Source organism: Chelonia mydas, chromosome 21, assembly GCF_015237465.2.
Source record: "Chelonia mydas isolate rCheMyd1 chromosome 21, rCheMyd1.pri.v2, whole genome shotgun sequence".
NCBI lineage: Eukaryota > Metazoa > Chordata > Testudines > Cheloniidae > Chelonia > Chelonia mydas.
This window is the reverse complement of record NC_051261.2, coordinates 17,842,636-17,861,500: the sequence shown is the minus strand read 5'-3', so window position 1 is coordinate 17,861,500 and position 18,865 is coordinate 17,842,636. Positions and strand designations below refer to the sequence as shown.

Below are 18,865 nucleotides of genomic sequence, written 5' to 3'. Positions count from 1 at the left end.
TTCAGAAAAACAGAACCGCTGGCACTTCCTGTTGTTCCACGTCGCGAACAGGACGATGTGGGGAGAACCCCACCTCTGGAAAATCAAGTGTGCGATGTCCAGCCTGAGGGACCATTCGTGACCGTGAAATGAACGTCTGGGGCGATCGGCTAGTTCGTTTTGCGCTCTGGAAGGTGGGATGCCTCTAGGAGTATCGTGTGGGAGATACAAAAATCCTACAGCTCAAGGGCTTCCTGGCACAGGGGAGAGGAGCGAGCACCACCCTGTTTGTTTATATAGAACACTGCTGCAGTGTTGTTCGTCAGCACTGACACACATGCACCCTGCAGGTGGGCCTGGAATGCCTGACATGCCAGACGAACCGCCCTCAGCTCCCTTACGTTGATATGCAGTGATAATTCTGTGTGGGACCATAGGCCTTGAGTTCTGATATTGCCCAGGTGCACTCCCTAAACAAGCGCCGAGGCGTCTGTGACCAGGGATAGCAAGGTTGGGGTTTGGCAAAGGGTACTCCTGCACAGACCACTTGTGGTTGCAGCCACCAGCGGAGAGACCCGAGAATGCGAGGGTGGAGGATAACTATTGCATCCAAAGGGTCCCTGCCTGGCCTGTATACCTGTGCCAAAGAGCTCCAAGAGGTGAAAGCATAGCGGCTGAGTACTGCTTGCTGGCTGGCCACTCAAAGCTGGAGCCCCCTGGACGAGTAGACCTTCCGGCTGAAAAGGTCCAGCTTCTTAGCGTCCTGTGACTTAGGTGCGGGACCCAGCTGTCCTTGCCTCTCTTTGTGGTTTGCAGCATCGACCACCAGAGTCCCAAATTGGGGGTGGGTGAAAAAAAAAAGTGACCGTACCCGTTCTGCAGCACAAAATAGCATCTTTCCACCCCTTTAGTGGTGGATAGTATAGAGGCCTGGGTCTGCCAGAGCACCTGGTGTTTTGGATCGTTCTTATGAGGGGCAAGGCCACCCTAGAAGGACCTTCAGGGGCAAGGATGTCCACCATCGGGTCAGAGTCCTCCATGACCTCCTCTGCCTGGAGATTGAGATTTAGGGCCAACCTTCTAAGGAGGTCCTGGTGTCCCTTGGTATCCATCGCGGTAGGGTGGTGGTGGTGCCTGCCACTGCCTCGTCTAGCAAGGAGGAGGCCCATGGGACAGGGTCTCCTGCCCTTCCGGCTCTCTGGAGGCTGAGTCAGGTACTTCGGAGCCTCCTGTGACTGGAGGTGGCTCTAGTGTCACTGATGGTGCTGGTTTGAGAACTGAGCCTGAGCGTGACAGCCCAGAGTCCCTGTCTCGTGCAGGGTCCTCAGGAGCCCTGGGGGTGTGGCAAGCCAGCGATGTTGCTTGCGGCGGGGGGAGGGGGCACCACGGGGTTCAGATGCCACCGATGTCAGCCTGGAGCCCTGACCCTGAGCCTGATGGTAGGCCCAAGGGGTCAAAAAGGGCCATTGAACTAGGCCCTGCCATTGGAGTAGCCAGGCAACCACCAGTCCTCATGGTTCCATCAGTCTGCAGTGCTGGGACCGGTGCCAGGACCGGGAACAGTAGTGGCTGCGTCTAGAGACAGAAGACTCGGTGTCTGACTCGGATGAGTAGTTTGTGCCTGACCATGGGGGGACGGAGCTGGGGAACGGTATCGGGGAGATGGTGAGCGGTGCCATAACATCACAGGCTTATCACGATGATGAACCGGGGCGGTGCCGCAGCCACATGCAGTGCCAGCATAGATATTTCAGTCAGTGCCTGAGCCTGCACCTGTGGGGCCAGGGACTGCGCTGTCATGGCAATACGGTCCTGTGCTGCCTCATAGGTGTCCAGCGTGAATGGAAGCTCGAATTCGTCCTCCCAATGCTCCCGAGTCAGGAATTCCACCAGCACCAGACTCAACAGGCCTCCTGTTGGGGCCGGAGTCAATGGTGCCAGGTCTTGAGGCCCAGACCGTGGGTGTCCCGCTGGAGTCCCCTCGCGGCTTCTTGATGGGGGGAACGGCCCCTATATGCCTTCTTTTTCTTATGCAGCACCAGGGACTGCGAGCAGTGCCGCATGGCACTGGCCTTACAAGTTGGGGAGCGTTGCTGGAGCTCCTTCGAGGAACCCTTCCTCAGTGCCAGGACATCCCACACCGAGGCCGGGGCGCTGTGCACTGATGATGCCGGTGCCGCTTCTGGTGCCAGCTGTGGACAGAGGGCCGACTCCTTCAGGAGGCGCTTCAAACAATAGTCCAGCTCTCTCTTAGCCCTGGGTTTGAAACTCCTGCAAATTGGGCACTTATCTGTCTGATGGCCTTGTCCTAGGCACTTGAGACAGGCAGCATGCGGATCGCCTGTGGGCATAGGTTTTGCCACCTCTCGCACGCCTTTCCCCTGGTGCCTGGGGAAACTAGAGCGGGGCAGAAGCTCCCCAAAAGTAAGTCCAACTAACTACTATATAATGAACTAACAACTAAGAAAAGGGAACCACTATGTAGGCACTTACGAATGCAAGAGACTGAGCTGCTCCAACAACTGTCACTGGCGGTAAGAAGGAACTGAGCTGGCGGCGGGTCAGCAGGGACCTATATACACTGCCATAAGGTGCCACTTCAGGGGTCTCCACAACTGACCCGACGGGTACCGCTAGGGGAAAAACCTTCCAACGATCGTGCATGCGACGCACGCACACACCTACTGGAATGCACATGAGCAATCACTCGAAGAACATATGCTCCTAGTGTAATTCTAAGGCCAAAGGGGCTAATACAGAGGTCTCAAAGTCCAGGCCCGCGGGCCATCTGCGGCCCGAGAACCTCCCCACTGAGGGCCATGGAAACTTTTAAAAAAGTTTTTTCATCCAGCCCTCATGGCTGCCGGCCGGGAGAGTGAGGCAGGAGGGGAGCGGCAGGAGAGATTTACATGCCCGTCCCCTCAACATTGCTCCATCCTGCTGCTCCTGGGACCCTCCCAGGGGTTGCACTTGGCAAGGTGTCATTCAACTTGGCTCCCTGCAAGCAGTACCCTATCCCTCCTGTTGCTGGCGGAGCCACAGAGGAGAGAATAATGCAGCCATGCTGCCAGCTGTCTGCTGCAGGCGCCGCCCCCACCGCCCCACCTCCCATTGGCTGGGGGAGAGGGACAGACATACCATCACTAGTTGCTGGGCAAGGTCAGCCATGGAGGCAGCGTCACTAGTCACCGGGCAGAGTCAGCCAGGGCGGCATGAGGCCAAGGGAGTGAGGGAAAAGGGTGGGAAACAGGCTGGGAGGAGGCGTGAACACCATCTTCAGTTACGTTATTGGCCCACTGGGAGCATTTGAGGACTGGCACTGGCCCTAAGGTAAATTGAGTTTGAGACCCCCTGGGCTAATACAATCCTTGGATGCATAAACAGGGGAATCTCAAGTAGGAGAAGAATGATTATTTTACCTCTGTCCTTGGCACCGATGTGACTGCTGCTGAAATACTGTGTCCAGTTCTGGTGCCCACAGAAAGGAGGATACTGGTAAACTGAAATGACCTTGACAGAAAGCGGGAGTGTACTAATAAACTTTGCAGATGACACAAAATTGGAGGTACTGCCAATATGGAGAAGGACCGGAATATCATACAAGATTTGGAGAACCTTGAAAGCTAAGTAATAGAAATGGGATGAAATTTAATAGTGGAAAGTGCAAGATCATGCATTTAGGGATTAACAACAGGAGTTTTTGCTACAAGCTGGGGACTTATCAGTTGCAAGCGACAGAGCAGGAAAAAGACCTGGATGGACTGGTTGATCACAGAATGACTATGAATCACTAATGTGATACAGCCATGAAAAAGGCTATTACAATCCTAGGATGCATCAGGTGAGGTATTTCTAGAAGAGACAGGGAAGTGTCATTGCCATTATACAAGGCACTGATGACACCTCATCTGGAAAACTGTGTGCAATTCTGGTCTCCTATGTATAAGAAAGATGAATTCAAACTGGAACAGGTGCCGGAAAGGGCTACTAGGATGATCAGAGGAAAGGAAAACCTACTTTATGAGAGGAGACTTAAGAAGGTTGGCTGGTTTAGCCTAATAAAACAAAGCTAGAGGGGAGATATAATTGCTATCAGAAGGATAACAACTCCTCTCCCTCCCTGGTGTTTAAGGGCCATTGATGGCACAAGAACAAAGGGATATACACTGCCCAACAACAAGTTTAGGCTTGAAACTAGACAAAGGTTTCTAAGCATCAGAGGAGTGAAGTTCTGGAACAGCCTTCCAAGAAAAGTAGTGAGGGCAAAAACCTAACCTCTTTCGAGACTGAGCTTGATAAATTTATGTAGAGGATGGTACAATGAGGTAGCCTACAATGGCATATGGATCATCTGCGACTGTTATTAACAAATATCTCCGGAGATGGACCCTAGATGGGGAAGGCTCAGAGTTATTACAAAAAATTCTTTCCCAGGTAGTTGGTTGGTGGGTCTCACCCACATGCTCAGGGTCTACCTGATCACCATATTTGGGGTGGAAAAGGAATTTCCCCCCTAGGTCAAATTGGCAGTAACCCTGGGATTTTTTCACCTTCCCCTGTAGTGTGGGGCACAGGTCACTTGACGATTTTAACTACAGTAACCTATTTGACAGGCAAGGAAGGTATCTCACTCTGGAAGAGTGAGATATTTCCTGCCTGTACAGAACGCACTGGAGATGAAAGCAGAATCCACAAGCACTATCCTAACAATAATCAACACTGGCCTAAGCATAACCTGATGCCTAATAAATATATTCCATTGTAACTATTTTTGTAACTACAACTGTTAACCCAGCTGATCACCCACTGTTAAGCCCAGGCCAGAGTTCACGATTTCTGTTCTACACCAGAGAGAAATATCCCCCATGTCTGTTGTGTCTTGGCCTTTCTCCTTGATTGTAACTAATTTGGTTTTGGTTTGTAGTACTGGTCTTTTCATAACAGTTAGTAACGAACACAGTAACCAATGTTTCATTCTCCATGTTCCAATGACAGCTACCTTGCTGCAGAAGGGAGGTTACACTCCACCTGTCAGTTTCAGAATATGCAGCTGATTCAGTAAGAAGCAGATTTCAGTAGAGCATTCAAAGCCTGCCTGATAGCCATTCTAAGAGTTTTATGAACTAACCAATGTGGGGGAAATGGAAGAGGGCTAGACATACCGTTATTTGCTTTGTTTTCAAGCAGTATTTTGCTCTCACTGATTTGCACAACAAATCCTGCTACCTTTACCTGAATTTCATCACATTTGATGAGCTTTTCCACCTCTTCCTGATTTAAGAGGATGAACTCTTCATGCTGAACCACCTCTGGGAAGTGTTTCTGGCTGAAGACCTCTGCTGCCTGCATTAGATCAACGCAGTTGTGTGTCTCAGCAAAATCTCGGATGCCCAAACAGTTTGATGGATCCAGCTGGCTTTCCAAGAACTCACAACAAGCCTGCTTCACACCTATAGAAATGAGATGAGTGAGTGAGCTCATGCACTTCTGCTATCCAATCCCTGCTTTGGAAAGTAATTTAGAAAACCAAGCTCTAGTCTATATTGAAATGTCAACCCCAAAACCTTGCTTAGAGGTATGCACACACAAAGAGGCATATAGGCAAACATTTCTTCAGAGGCCAGGAAAAAATAAAGCAACAGACAGTATGTTTAGACCACTGACTATTTATACATATTAAAAATAACTTGACAAATATAGGAGAGACTCAAAAGGAAGCCTTACAGAGCTCGGGGATCTATAAGACCTTAGAGTGAGAGATGTCCTGGGACAATTATTTGTTTTATCACCATTTCTCCACGAGGGTTAAACTTTCTTATCAGTGAGAACAGAGTACATACAGCAGCACATTTGACAAACGGCTATTATGCAATTTCAACACAAAAAGACTTGGGTCTGGAAACAGCCCAGCACCCTATTCTGCTTTCTGCAATCTTTCCTTTACTTACAAGTCAGACATTCCAGAGCCCTAAACAGCATCAACTGTACAATCTGCATGGTTAATTGGTTTGCAATTACCTTTCAGCTGAAGCAGACATGCTGCTGGGAGCAATTCCTGGACATTTTCTACCGTCACATGAACCGTTTCTGTATACACAAAGTCCAGCAGGATTTCCATAGTAGAGGCTGTCAACCCTTGGATATCCACATATGGTTTATCTTTTTCTGAAAGCTACAAATTAAAAGCAAGGGAAATAATGGTTTATTTTCCAGAGGTCAGACCAAAAACCCAGTGCTTGCTCTTAAAAGTTGTCCCTGCAGAGTACTCTGCCTTTTCAGTGTATGTAAAAAGGGAAAAGATAGAGATGAAGGAATTCCCTTGGAGAATTCAGCATGTGTGCGTGCGCGCATACACACGTGTGTAGAGAAGACAGCATAAGTGTTTCTTTTGTGTAGAAGGATGCCTCAGGGAAACTGTATTTTGGAAGAAGCCAGATGAGATTTGACACAACAGAAGCTTAATGGGTGGTATTTAACCTAAGATGAACAGCAGACTCACTAACATCACCTGGCATAGGCGAAGACTCCGTGGGTGCTCCAGGGCTCAAGCACCCAGGGAAAAAAATAAGGCAGTGCTCAGCACCCACTATCCACAGTGGTTTCGCCCTGGTGCTGGCCGCCTGATCAGCTATTTGGTGAGCATCTGGGGGAGGGGGCAGAGAGAAGGGACAGTGGGTGGGCAGGCGGGGGGAGGGTCATCGGGGGCAGAGAGGAGGGAGCAGCGGGCAGGCAGGAGGCCTTAGGGGAGGGGGCTGGGCAGGAAGAGGTGGAGCAAGGGCAGTACCTTGGGGAAGAAGCCAAGCAGGAGTGGGGCCTGGGGTAGAGCACCCACTGCGAAAAATAAAAAGTCAGCACCTGTGTCATCTGACACGCAGAAGCGAGGAGGGAAGGAGAGTTCCCCCCAACTCTTCCCCTTGGACTGGCTGCCTGACACATTATGGGTTGTGTGGAGCAACCATCTCATGCCTGTCTTTATAAACACACCACACAAAAAGTTCCATTAAGCTAGAGTTAAGATTGAAGGGACAGATCAGTAATTTAAGGATAAAAATCCTTACAAGAACTTCATAGTTCTACTAAAAAGCCAGGAATTTCAGAGCCAAGGTTAAACTTGCATGAAAAACATATGAAAATAGAGAAATGCACAGTTAAGGTACCCAGTTAACCTTAACTCTGGCCCACTTAGCAATGCCAACCTTCCATCTTCCTTTTGTTATTTTGTAAGAGGTGTTATTTTGGATCAAATATTTTTTCTAAGGGCTTTAAAGGATCCATCAACTGTGGACATATTAAACTCCGAGAAGCCACAGTACTCATGTGTGTGCAGGTGAAATACTGAGATTGTGCTTCAGTTTATAATTGGTTTCAAGTCTCTATTGTAAACCTGATGACTCTGTTTCTATTGACTCTTAGATAAATGGCTAGCATACAGAACCACAAAGCCTGCTCCTGCAAGCTGTTGAGGATCTCCTGTCAGCATGCACAGGCCCTTAATGAGGTCTTCAGGATGTGACTTCTGAAGTAGATTTTTTTTCCTGAAGCCTGTATATGGCTAAAGGTGGCAGTGTCAGTACTCGACGTGTATGATTCAGAGAAAAGCACCTGAGCTTCTCTTGTCAAAGATGAGATTAAACAGTTATGGATAAGGATTCAGTAAGGAAGGATTGTTGCTTGGCCACGGAACTGCCAGAGTTGAAGGAGAAGAAAATAATCCAGTAGTGGAGGAAATCAGTGCAGTCCTGGGACTTCCTGTGAAGGTGCAGGCAACGCAGGAGTGGAGTAAACAGACTGAGCCAGTGCTGTGGGTTACTGGGATGCACTTTACAGTAGAAGAGAGGGGAACAGGAGTCAAAGGTGATGGAGAAAGCAGAATGAGGGTGCAAAAGAAAGAGGGTAAGAAGAGTGTAAGAAGTCAACAGCCTGAGGATTATAGAGAAGTGGGATGTAGAAGGTGAGTGGATCATATACAATGAGACTGGCAGTCTGAGAAAGAGGATTCATAAAACTTAAGGCCAGATGGCACCACTAAAATCATTTAGTCTGACCTCCTGCAGAGGCCAGGCCAGAGAACTTTACCCAGTGATTCCCACATCATAGAATATTAGGGTTGGAAGAGACCTCAGGAAGTCATCTAGTCCAATCCCCTGCTAAAAGCAGGACCAACACCAACTAAATCATCCCAGGCAGGGCTTTGTCAAGCCAGGCCTTAAAAACCTCTAAGGATGAAGATTCCACCACCTCCCTAGGTAACCCATTCCAGTGCTTCACCACCCTCCTAGTGAAATAGTGTTTCCTAATATCCAACCTAGACCTCCCCTACTGCAACTTGAGACCATTGCTTCTTGTTCCGTCATCTGCCACCACTGAGAACAGCCTAGCTCCACCCTTTTTCGTCCCCCCCAGTCAGGTAGTCGAAGGCTGCTATCAAATCCCCCCTCGCTCTTCTCTTCTGCAGACTGAATAACCCCAGTTCTCTCAGCCTCTTCTCGTAAGTCATGTGCCTCAGCCCCCTAATCATTTTCGTTGCCCTCCGCTGGACTCTCTCCAATTTGTCCACATCCCTTCTGTAGTAGGGGGACAAAACTGGACACAATACTCCAGGTGTAGCTTCACCAGTGCCTAATAGAGGGGAATAATCACTTCCCTCTATCTGCTAGCAATGCTCCTACTAATGCAGCCCAATATGCCGCTGGCTGTCTTGGCAACAAGGGCACACTGCTGATTTCTCATCCACTGTAATCCCCAGATCCTTCTCTGCAGAACTGTTGCTTAGCCAGTCGGTCCCCAGCCTGTAGCGGTGCATGGGATTCTTCCTTCCTAAGTGCAGGACTTTAAGCCCATAACTTCTTGTGAGTTACAGCATGTCTTTTAGAAACAAACATCCATTCCTGATTTAAAGACTCCAAGAGATGAAGAATCCAGCATGTCCCTAGAAAAGTTAGTTACACTTACTATTAAAAATGTTTTCAGATGATGAGTCTCCATTTAGGTTTCAGAGTAACAGCCGTGTTAGTCTGTATTCGCAAAAAGAAAAGGAGTACTTGTGGCACCTTAGAGACTAACCAATTTATTTGAGCATAAGCTTTTGTGAGCTACAGCTCACTTCATCGGATGCAATTAGTTACTTTTTGAGATCTGTCAAATGGATTATAAATTAGCCAACTAACATCTTACTGCACATTTTTTTCATTCATGCTTTCACTTTCTGCCTTATCAATGGTCTGCACTGTATAACTGCTAATTTACTATCAAATCACTACTATCAACTTTCTCTTTTTCCATTTGATAAAATTGCTGCTTTCACATCCCTTCTTTACCAGGACAGATTTTTTGATTGAAGAAGCCTTTGGATACAGGGAAATCAAGAAGGAACAGCTTTTAGTGAAAACAAAATCAGGTGAGTGGTCATTTTGGTAAGTGAGCAAGCTACATCATGGTTTAAAATCATAAAGACAGGAGGACAAGTAGTCAGGTGTGGAGCAGAGGGGTATCAATTTGGAGATCGAGGTCACCAAGGATGAGAATGGGAAACTGAGAAGAGTGGAAGAGGGAAAGCCAAACATGAAAATCTGAAGATGGTGCTGAGGGAGTGCTGAGGCAGCAGGTGATAGCTGTTTGGATAGAGAAGAGAGTATAGTCAGATGGAACATTGCTCAAAAAAGAACAGAGCCATTCCCCCTCTGCTCCTGAGGAGAGTGCAGGAATGGTGCTGCACTTGGGCCAACGCTTTGAAGAATCAAAGCTCACACCCCCTCCACAGTGAACTAGACAGAGTTGTCGACCATGCTCGTTAAAAGGAGGAAAGAGTGACTCTCCCATCTTGTGACCTCACTGTCCCCAAGCACTATACTTTTCCTATACCTCTCCAACTTCTGTAAACATCCTGAAATAAGCAGGAAGTAAACAAGTAAAATAAGCTGGCTGTATTTTAAAGAATCCTTAATGAGGTTACAGGGACAAACCATCCCGATGTGTAGAAAGAATAGTAAATACGGCAGGCGACCAGCTTGGCTTAACAATGAAATCTTTGCTGATCTTAAATACAAAAAAGAAGCTTACAAGAAGTGGAAGATTGGACAAATGACCAGGGATGAGTATAAAAATATTGCTCGGGCATGCAGGAGTGAAATCAGGAAGGCCAAATCACACCTGGAGTTGCAGCTAGCAAGAGATGTTAAAAGTAACAAGAAGGGTTTCTTCAGATATGTTAGCAACAAGAAGAAAGTCAAGGAAAGTGTGGGCCCCTTACTGAATGAGGGAGGCAACCTAGTGACAGAGGATGTGGAAAAAGCTAATGTACTCAATGCTTTTTTTGCCTCTGTCTTCACGAACAAGGTCAGCTCCCAGACTGCTGCACTGGGCAGCACAGCATGGGGAGGAGGTGGCCAGCCCTCTGTGGAGAAAGAAGTGGTTCAGGACTATTTAGAAAAGCTGGACGTGCACAAGTCCATGGGGACGGATGCGTTGCATCCGAGAGTGCTAAAGGAGCTGGCGGATGTGATTGCAGAGCCATTGGCCATTATCTTTGAAATTCCATGGTGATCGGGGGAATTCCCGGACGACTGGAAAAAGGCTAATGTAGTGCCCATCTTTAAAAAAGGGAAGAAGGAGGATCCTGGGAACTACAAGCCAGTCAGCCTCACCTCAGTCCCTGGAAAAATCATGGAGCAGGTCCTCAAGGAATCAATTCTGAAGCACTTACAGGAGAGGAAAGTGATCAGGAACAGTCAGCATGGATTCACCAAGGGCAAGTCATGCCTGACTAATCTAATTGCCTTCTATGACGAGATAACTGGTTCTGTGGATGAAGGGAAAGCAGTGGACGTGTTGTTCCTTGACTTTAGCAAAGCTTTTGACACGGTCTCCCACAGTATTCTTGCCAGCAAGTTAAAGAAGTATGGGCGGGATGAACAGACTATAAGGCGGATAGAAAGCTGGCTAGATTGTCGGGCTCAACGGGTAGTGATCAATGGGTCCATGTCTAGTTGGCAGCCGGTATCAAGTGGAGTGCCCCAAGGGTCAGTCCTCGGGCCAGTTTTGTTCAATATCTTCATAAATGATCTAGAGGATGGTGTGCATTGCACCCTCAGCAAGTTTGCAGATGACACTAAACTGGGAAGAGAGGTAGATACGCTGGAGGGGAGGGAGAGGATACAGAGGGACCTAGACAAATTGGAGGATTGGGCCAAAAGAAATCTGATGAGGTTCAACAAGGACAAGTGCAGAGTCCTGCACCTAGGACAGAAGAATCCCATGCACCGCTACAGACTAGGGACCGAATGGCTCGGCAGCAGTTCTGCAGAAAAGGACCGAGGGGTTACAGTGAACGAGAAGCTGGATATGAGTCAACAGTGTGCTCTTGTTGCCAAGAAGGCCCATGGCATTTTGGGATGTATAAGTAGGGGTATTGCCAACAGATCGAGGGATGTGATCGTTCCCCTCTATTCGACATTGGTGAGGACTCATCTGGAGTACTGTGTCCAGTTTTGGGCCCCACACTACAAGAAGGATGTGGAAAAATTGGAAAGAGTCCAGCGGAGGGCAACACAAATGATTAGGGGACTGGAACACGAGTTATGAGGAGAGGCTGAGGGAACTGGGGATGTTTAGTCTACGGAAGAGAAGAATGAGGGGGGATTTGATAGCTGCTTTCAACTACCTGAAAGGAGGTTCCAAAGAGGATGGCTCTAGACTGTTCTCAGTGGTAGCAGATGACAGAACAAGGAGTAATGGTCTCAAGTTGCAGTGGGGGAGATTTAGGTTGGATATTAGGAAAAAACTTTTTCACTAGGAGGGTGGTAAAGCACTGGAATGCATTACCTAGGGAGGTGGTGGAATCTCCTTCCTTAGAAGTTTTTAAGGTCAGGCTTGACAAAGCCCTGGCTGGGATGATTTAATTGGGGATCGGTCCTGCTTTGAGCCTGGGGTTGGACTAGATGACCTCCTGAGGTCCCTTCCAACCCTGATATTCTATGATTTTATGATCTTAGCAGGTCTGCAGAGGATGGTATAGGTACAGGAAGCAAAGCAATGAGATAGGATCTGAAGGGGGACTAGGGATGCCAGGAAAGTGACCCAAGGTGCAAAGACTTCCTAGTCTGCTCCCCACACTCATTTTCCATACAAAATTCTTCCTTGCCCCAAACCAAATCTACCAATTTTGAAGCCTCTGCTTGTGGACTGGGAAGTAGGGCAGTTGGGGAAAGCTGGGGTCTGAAATACTCACTAGCAATTTTAATCATGAGAAGGTAGCAATAGCTACCATTTCATAACACAGTGGTAGTAACTCAATGCCCAGATGTCAAGAACAGCACCTACAACCTGCTTGAACTATACCGCCTGGATATCAGGTGAGATTTTTATTCAAGGACAACCAAACTCTGCTTCATTTTGGCACTTTCAATACCACAAAAACATTTATCTTAACATTGACCTTCCATAAGAGAAATTATAAGCCACTGCATCACCATGCTTCTTTCTGTCTTGATACCCTGTTGAAGGAAGATCCTTAAGACATTCAGTGTGAGGAACTGACCTTGCTTTATAAGTCCGTGTGCCTGTGGCTGAAATCATCCACACTGTTAGCCACGTGGTGGGGGGAGGGGGTGAAGCGATCATCCCAGAGAATTGGGTGTGGGGGGAGTTATTTCGGTTTGTGCTGCACCTTAACCTGAAAACTGCAGCCCCTTCTTTTAAATTGCCAACCCATTTTAAAGGGCCAACCCAACGGCTGCTTGGTATGGGAAAGGAGGGCGCTGCTCTTTGAAACCATTCCTACATGTTATGAAGGTTGAAGAAGCCGAAACCCTTTGTCTTACCATGGCTGCTTGCAAGCCGAATTCTGTTGCCCAGCCGAGCATGTGTTATGTCTCACACCAAACAGGCAGACCCTCAACATAAGAGGCAAAGTGCAACCTTGTACCAAATGCACATGTGCTATGTAATGTTAACAACAAGGTTCACCGTGAAAGAGTCTACCCAATGCTCTCTAAAATGTGTCTTTTTAACTACTACTCTCCCTTTTTCCCCCTCCCGCAGCTGCAAATGTTTCAACGCTCACACTATCATCTCCATCCCCGAGGCTAGCGAAGATTAGAAGGCGAAAAAAACGCACTCGCGATGAAATGTTCTCTGAGCTCATGCTGTCCTCCCACACTGAAAGAGCCCAGCAGAATGCGTGGAGGCAAGCAATGTCAGAGTCCAGGAAAGCACAATATGAACACGAGGACAGGTGGCGGGCTGAAGATGATAGGTGGCGTCAGCTTGCTGACAGAAGGCAGGAGTCAATGCCGAGGCTACTGGAGGATCAAACTGATATGCTCCGGTGTACGGTTGAGCTACAGGAAAGGCAGGAGCACAGACAGTCGCTACAGCCCCTGTGTAACCAGCCACCCTCCTCCCCAAGTTCCATAGCCTCCACACCCAGACGCCCAAGAACGCGGTGGGGGGGGGCCCTCCGGGCACCCAGCACTCTATCCCAGAGGACTGCCCAAGCAACAGAAAGCTGGCATTCAATAAGTTTTAAACTTTTAAAGTGCTGTGCGGCCTTGTCCTTCCCTCCTCCACCACCCCTCCTGGGCTACCTTGGCAGTTATCCCCCTATTTGTGTGATGAATTAATAAAGAATGCATGAATTTGAAACAACAATGACTTTATTGTCTCTGCAAGCGGTGATCGAAGGCGGGAGGAGAGGGCGTTTGGCTTACAGGGAAGTAGAGTGAACCAAGGGGGCGGGTTTTCATCAAGGAGAAACAAATAGAACTGTCACACCGTAGATTGGCCAGTAATGAAACTGGTTTTCAAAGCTTCTTTGATACGCACCGTGCCCTCCTGTACTCTTCTAACCACCCTGGTGTCTGGCTGCGTGTAATCAGTGCCCAGGCGATTTGCCTCAACCTCTCACCCCGCCATAAACATCTCCCCCTTACTCTCACAGATATTGCGGAGCGCACAGCAAGCAGTAATAACAATGGGAATATTGGTTTCGCTGAGGTCTAACCGCGTCAGTAAATTGCGCCAGTGAGCTTTTAAATGTCCAAAGGCACATTCTACCACCATTCTGCACTTGCTCAGCCTATAGTTGAACAGCTCCTGACTACTGACCAGGCTGCCTGTGTCTGGCTTCATGAGCCATGGCATTAAGGGGTAGGTTGAGTCCCCAAGGAGAACTACAGGCATTTCAACATCCCCAAAGGTTATTTTCTGGTCTGGGAAGAAAGTCCCTTGCTGCAGCTGTTGAAACAGACCAGAATTCTTGAAGATGAGAGCGTCATGTACCTTTCCCGGCCATCCCACGTTGATGTTGGTGAAACGTCCCTTGTGATCCACCAGTGCTTGCAGCACCATTGAAAAGTACCCCTTGCGGTTCACATACTCGCTGCCTTGGTGGTCCAGTGCTAAGATAGGGATATGGGTTCCGTCTGTCGCCCCACCACATTTCGGCAATCCCATTGCAGCAGAGCCATCCACTATGACCTGCACATTTCCCAGGGTCACCACCCTTGATATCAGCAGATCTTTGATTACGTTGGCTACTTGGATCACAGCAGCCCCCACAGTAGATATGCCCACTCCAAATTGATTCCCAACTGACCGGTAGCTGTCTGACGTTGCAAGCTTCCACAGGGCTATTGCCACTCGCTTCTCGACTGTGAGGGCTGCTCTCATCTTGGTACTCTTGCGCTTCAGGGCAGGGGAAAGCAAGTCACAAAGTTCCATGCAAGTGCCTTTACGCATGTGAAAATTTCGCAGCCACTGGGAATCGTCCCAGACCTGCAACACTATGCGGTCCCACCAGTCTGTGCTTGTTTCCCGGGCCCAGAATCAGCGTTCCACGGCATGAACTTGCCCCATTACCACCATGATGTCCACATTGCCGAGGCCCATACTTTGAGAGAAGTCTGTGTCCATGTCCTCATCACTCTCCTCACCGCGCTGCCGTCACCTCCTCGCCTGCTTTTGCAGGTGCTGGTTCTGCATATACCGCTGAATAATGCACGTGCTGTTTACAACTCTCATAACTGCCGCGGTGATCTGAGCGGGCTCCATGCTTGCCGTGGTATGGCGTCTGCAGGAGAACAGAGTGGCAGCGGAAGCAGCGGGTGGATGATGCTGCTGACAGCAATATGGTACCCGAACGGAAAAAGGCGTGAAACTATTGTCGGCCGTTGCTTTGACTGAGGAAGGGAGGGGGGAGCAAGGGGTAGGCTGGCAGCAGACGGTGCAGTATGACTGCTAGCCGTCATTGTCTCCTGGGTGCTCGCCAGCAGACGGTGCAGTACGACTGTAGCTATCATCATTTCTAGGCAGGCTGAATCTCCATGAGATGAAAGTCAAGAAGAGAATGACCTGGAGTCATTCCCATTTATGTCCGAGGTCTGCCAGGAGTACTCATGTCTGCCCAGGCGCCCCCGACCGACCTCACCGAGGTTAGCCAAGAGCACCCAGGAGACGACGACAGCTACCAGTCGTACTGCACCGTCTGCTGCCACAAGGCAATAAGCTGCTGCTGTGTAGCAGTACCGTGTCTGCCAGCACCCAGGACACGTACAGTTTCAGTGAGCTGAGCGGGCTTCATGCTTGCTGTGGTATGGCGTCTGCACAGGTAACCCAGGAAAAAAGGGACAAAATGATTGTCTGCCATTGCTTTCATCGGGGAAGGGGAGGGGGCTGACGACGTACCCAGAACCACCCGTGATAATGTTTTTGCCCCATCAGGCATTGGGATCTCAACCCAGAATTCCAATGGGCGGCGGAGACTGCGGGAACTGCGGGATAGCTACCCACAGTGCAATGCTCTGGAAGTCGATGCTAGCCCCGGTACTGTGGACACACTGCCACGACTTAATGGTCTTAAGTGGGGACTCACACAATCAACTGTATAAAATCGATTTCTAAAAAATCAACTTCTATAAATTCGACCTAACTTCATAGTGTAGACATACCCTTACACAGCACTCTTCTTCAGGTCTGGAAAAGGTACTCAGAATACCACAGCTTAATACAAGATGGAACACATTGTTAAAGAAAGGAGTTAACATGTTGCAAGAGACCATTCAAGGTGAAGTGAACAGTTAACACTTTGCAGTGGTAGGACAAAAGTGGGTTAGTGGATTACAGACTGGATTTACAGCTCATTACAACAATGTCTTTATTGAGTTCATGATTTTTAGTATCTAGCAAAATTATGAATGTAAGCTCCCAGGCTCATCTTTTGAAGATGTCGTGCAGGTTTCTTCTGAGAGGTCAGGTATGGAATGATCATTTTGTGAGTGTCCACACACGAGTAATATGGTGTTTTTGTATTTTCATATTTCTGTGGCCAGGTCTACACTACAGACTTATATTGGTATAACTACAAAAAATCCACACCCCGAGCAACGTAGTTATATTGACTTAACCCCTTATGTAGACAGTGCTATGTTAACAGGAGAGCTTCTCCCATCAACATAGCTACCGCCTAACAGAAGTGGATTAACTACACTGCTGGGAGCAGCTCTCCTGTTAGCATAGAAAGGTCTTCACTTAACTGCTACAGCGGTGCAGCTGCACTGATGCAGCATTTTAAGTACAGACCTGCCCTGTGAGAGTTCATTTGAGAGTTTGTTTCGTTTCACCCACATAGTTTTTGGGGTATTTAGGATATGTCTACGCTGTAATTAGACACTTGCAGCTGACCCATACCAGCTGACTTTGGCTCATGGGCCTCAGGCTAAGGTGCTGTTTAACTGCAGTGTAGATGGTCCAGCATGGGTTTCAGCCCAAGCTCTGGGACCCTCCCACCTGACAAGGTCCTAGGGTCTGGGCTCCAGCCTAAACATTTACACTGCAATTAAACAGCCCCTTAGCCCAAGGCCCATGAGCTCAAATCAGCTGGCACAGGCCAGCCGCGGGTTTTTAATTGCAGTGTAGACATACCCTTAGTATGCTGGGTGAGGTACACCACATGTTGTGATAGGCATGTATAGGACACATGGATCTTGAAAGGTGTGTTGTGGGGGTCAAGGAGAAATGGTCTCAGCCTAGTTCCTAATGCACACTAATCACTGCTGCCATTGGCCCTTATTGGCAACCTCAGCAAAGGTCCCAAGGACTGACTGTGCTACTGCTAGATGTGGTCCCTCTGATAAGGGCTAAATTGCACTGACAGGGAGTTAGGGGCTAGTAGACAGGGAAGTTTGCATTGCTTGCTGCCCATGTTGTGAGTATTGGTGGATAAAAAGCTTCAGTCTCCAGCAAAGTGAATCCTGCACACCTACCAGCAATAAGTTCACTACAATTTTTTTTAAAATCACATATTCATCTACACAGACACTTGATAAAAGGCAGCCAAGGTTGCTGAAGGACAATAATGCAAAACTGAAAATCGCGAAAATGAGGAAGCATAAGGTAAAGGCATGCACCTATTTACATCTTTTGCGAAGATCCGGGGAGAATGGTATCCCCAGACAAGGCTACTGGCATTGTAGGGAGACAGAATCTCAGTTTGCTTCAGCCCGCTCTCTCCATACCAACTCAGAGGCTACTAGAAAAAGGAAATTATCTTCTCAACACAAACGTATCTTTTACAAACCCAGTTCCACAATCCCTCACTGCCCCCTCCATGTTTTTTCTGTTTGCTACAGCATTAAGCTTGAACCAAAGCCACAGACAGCTCCTGCTTTTTAACAATCTGAGCCAAACAGCAGCCAAACGTGACCTCCTTTCAGCACTGTGCAAAGGAAGAATGTGCAATTAGTGTAAATCATTATCAAATATTACGAAGAAGAGCCTGGCCGCGTGGATAGGGAGCTGGGCCTGGAGCTCAGCGCTATGGTCTGCTCGTGGTTCTGCCGGGGACCTGTTGTATGACCCTGAGCCAGCCCGCTCTGCGCGGTCCCCCAGGCTGTTGGCTCTTGGGGCAAGAGCCGCCTCGGCTGCAGCAGGACGGGCGCCTGGCGCTCCCCTGGCGCCGCGCGGGGGACGCGCTCAGCGCCGGCCCCGCGCAGCCAGGCCGGGAGCGGGGCGGCGCGCGCCCTACCTCGCTCGTGAACATGGCGCAGAAGTAGTCGCTGCAGGCCGCCAGCACGATGCGGTGCGCGGCGAAGGCCTGGCGCTGCACGCGCAGGGTCACGTCGCACAGCGTGCCGCTCCGCCGCAGCGCGTTCATGGCGTTCAGGATGGACTTGGCGTGGCAGTTGGTCATGACGTCCTTGGGGGCCATGGCGGCGCCGGCCGGGCGGGTCCCGGCGGCCCTGGGCCGGGCTCGGCTGAGGGGAGCCCCGCGCGGAGGCCGGAGCGGGCCCGCTCCCGCTAGACGGAACGGGGGGCAGCGGCGCACCCGAGGCTGCTCGGCAGGGCCCGGCCGCCTCCGCCGCGCCAACCGCCAGCTCTGGGCGCCGGCGCACGCTGGTGACGTCACCCCGCGTAGACCCCGCCCTTCGTTACCCAGCAACGGAACCCTGTGCTCTTGCCCCGCCGCAGACCCCCGCCGTGCGGGGTTTCCGGTGCGGGGGTCGCTCGGGCGCGGAGCGGGAGCCTTGCCAGCGCCGCGGGGCTGCGGTACGTGCCTACGCTCTGCACACTGGCCGTCCGCGGGCAGCGGGAAACGGGGGCTTTGGAACCCCGAGCCCCGCGACACAGTCAGCTGCCGCGGTGCCCCGTGGGAGGCGAAGCCTCGCGGGCCGCGTGCTGCGCTGACCGCGTGCGTGGTGCAATTGGCCGGAGGTGCAGCGTCATCCTGTGCGATGCGCGTATCCCGTCCCGCTGTAAAGCGCAGTGGGCCCTCGCCCCGTGCAGGCCGTTTCGTTCCGCCCCGGCCCCGGCCCCGGCCCCGGCCAGTCATGGTCCAGTGTAAGCTGAACTGTTTCCCCCCACGTGCTGCAAACACTGTCAACTGAATCAAAGA

The 18,865-nt window shown here is 49.8% G+C and overlaps 1 protein-coding gene across 3 annotated transcripts in view; it reads right to left on the bottom strand.

Annotated features, from left to right (window-relative positions):
• Positions 1-18,351, bottom strand: part of KLHL12 (kelch like family member 12) — an 83,553-nt gene extending 65,202 nt beyond the window's left edge. For 2 of the 3 annotated variants that reach the window (XM_043533359.1, XM_007057902.4), the window contains exons 1-3: positions 17,999-18,351; positions 5,998-6,151; positions 5,212-5,429 (exon numbers count right to left, since the gene is read on the bottom strand). In XM_043533359.1, coding sequence (XP_043389294.1) covers positions 5,212-5,429; positions 5,998-6,151; positions 17,999-18,181 — 555 coding nt within the window. In that variant the 5' untranslated portion in view covers positions 18,182-18,351. The remainder of the gene's footprint in view (positions 1-5,211; positions 5,430-5,997; positions 6,152-17,998) is intronic. The other variant, XM_043533358.1, reaches the window with a different exon arrangement.
• Positions 18,352-18,865: the final 514 nt, after the last annotated feature.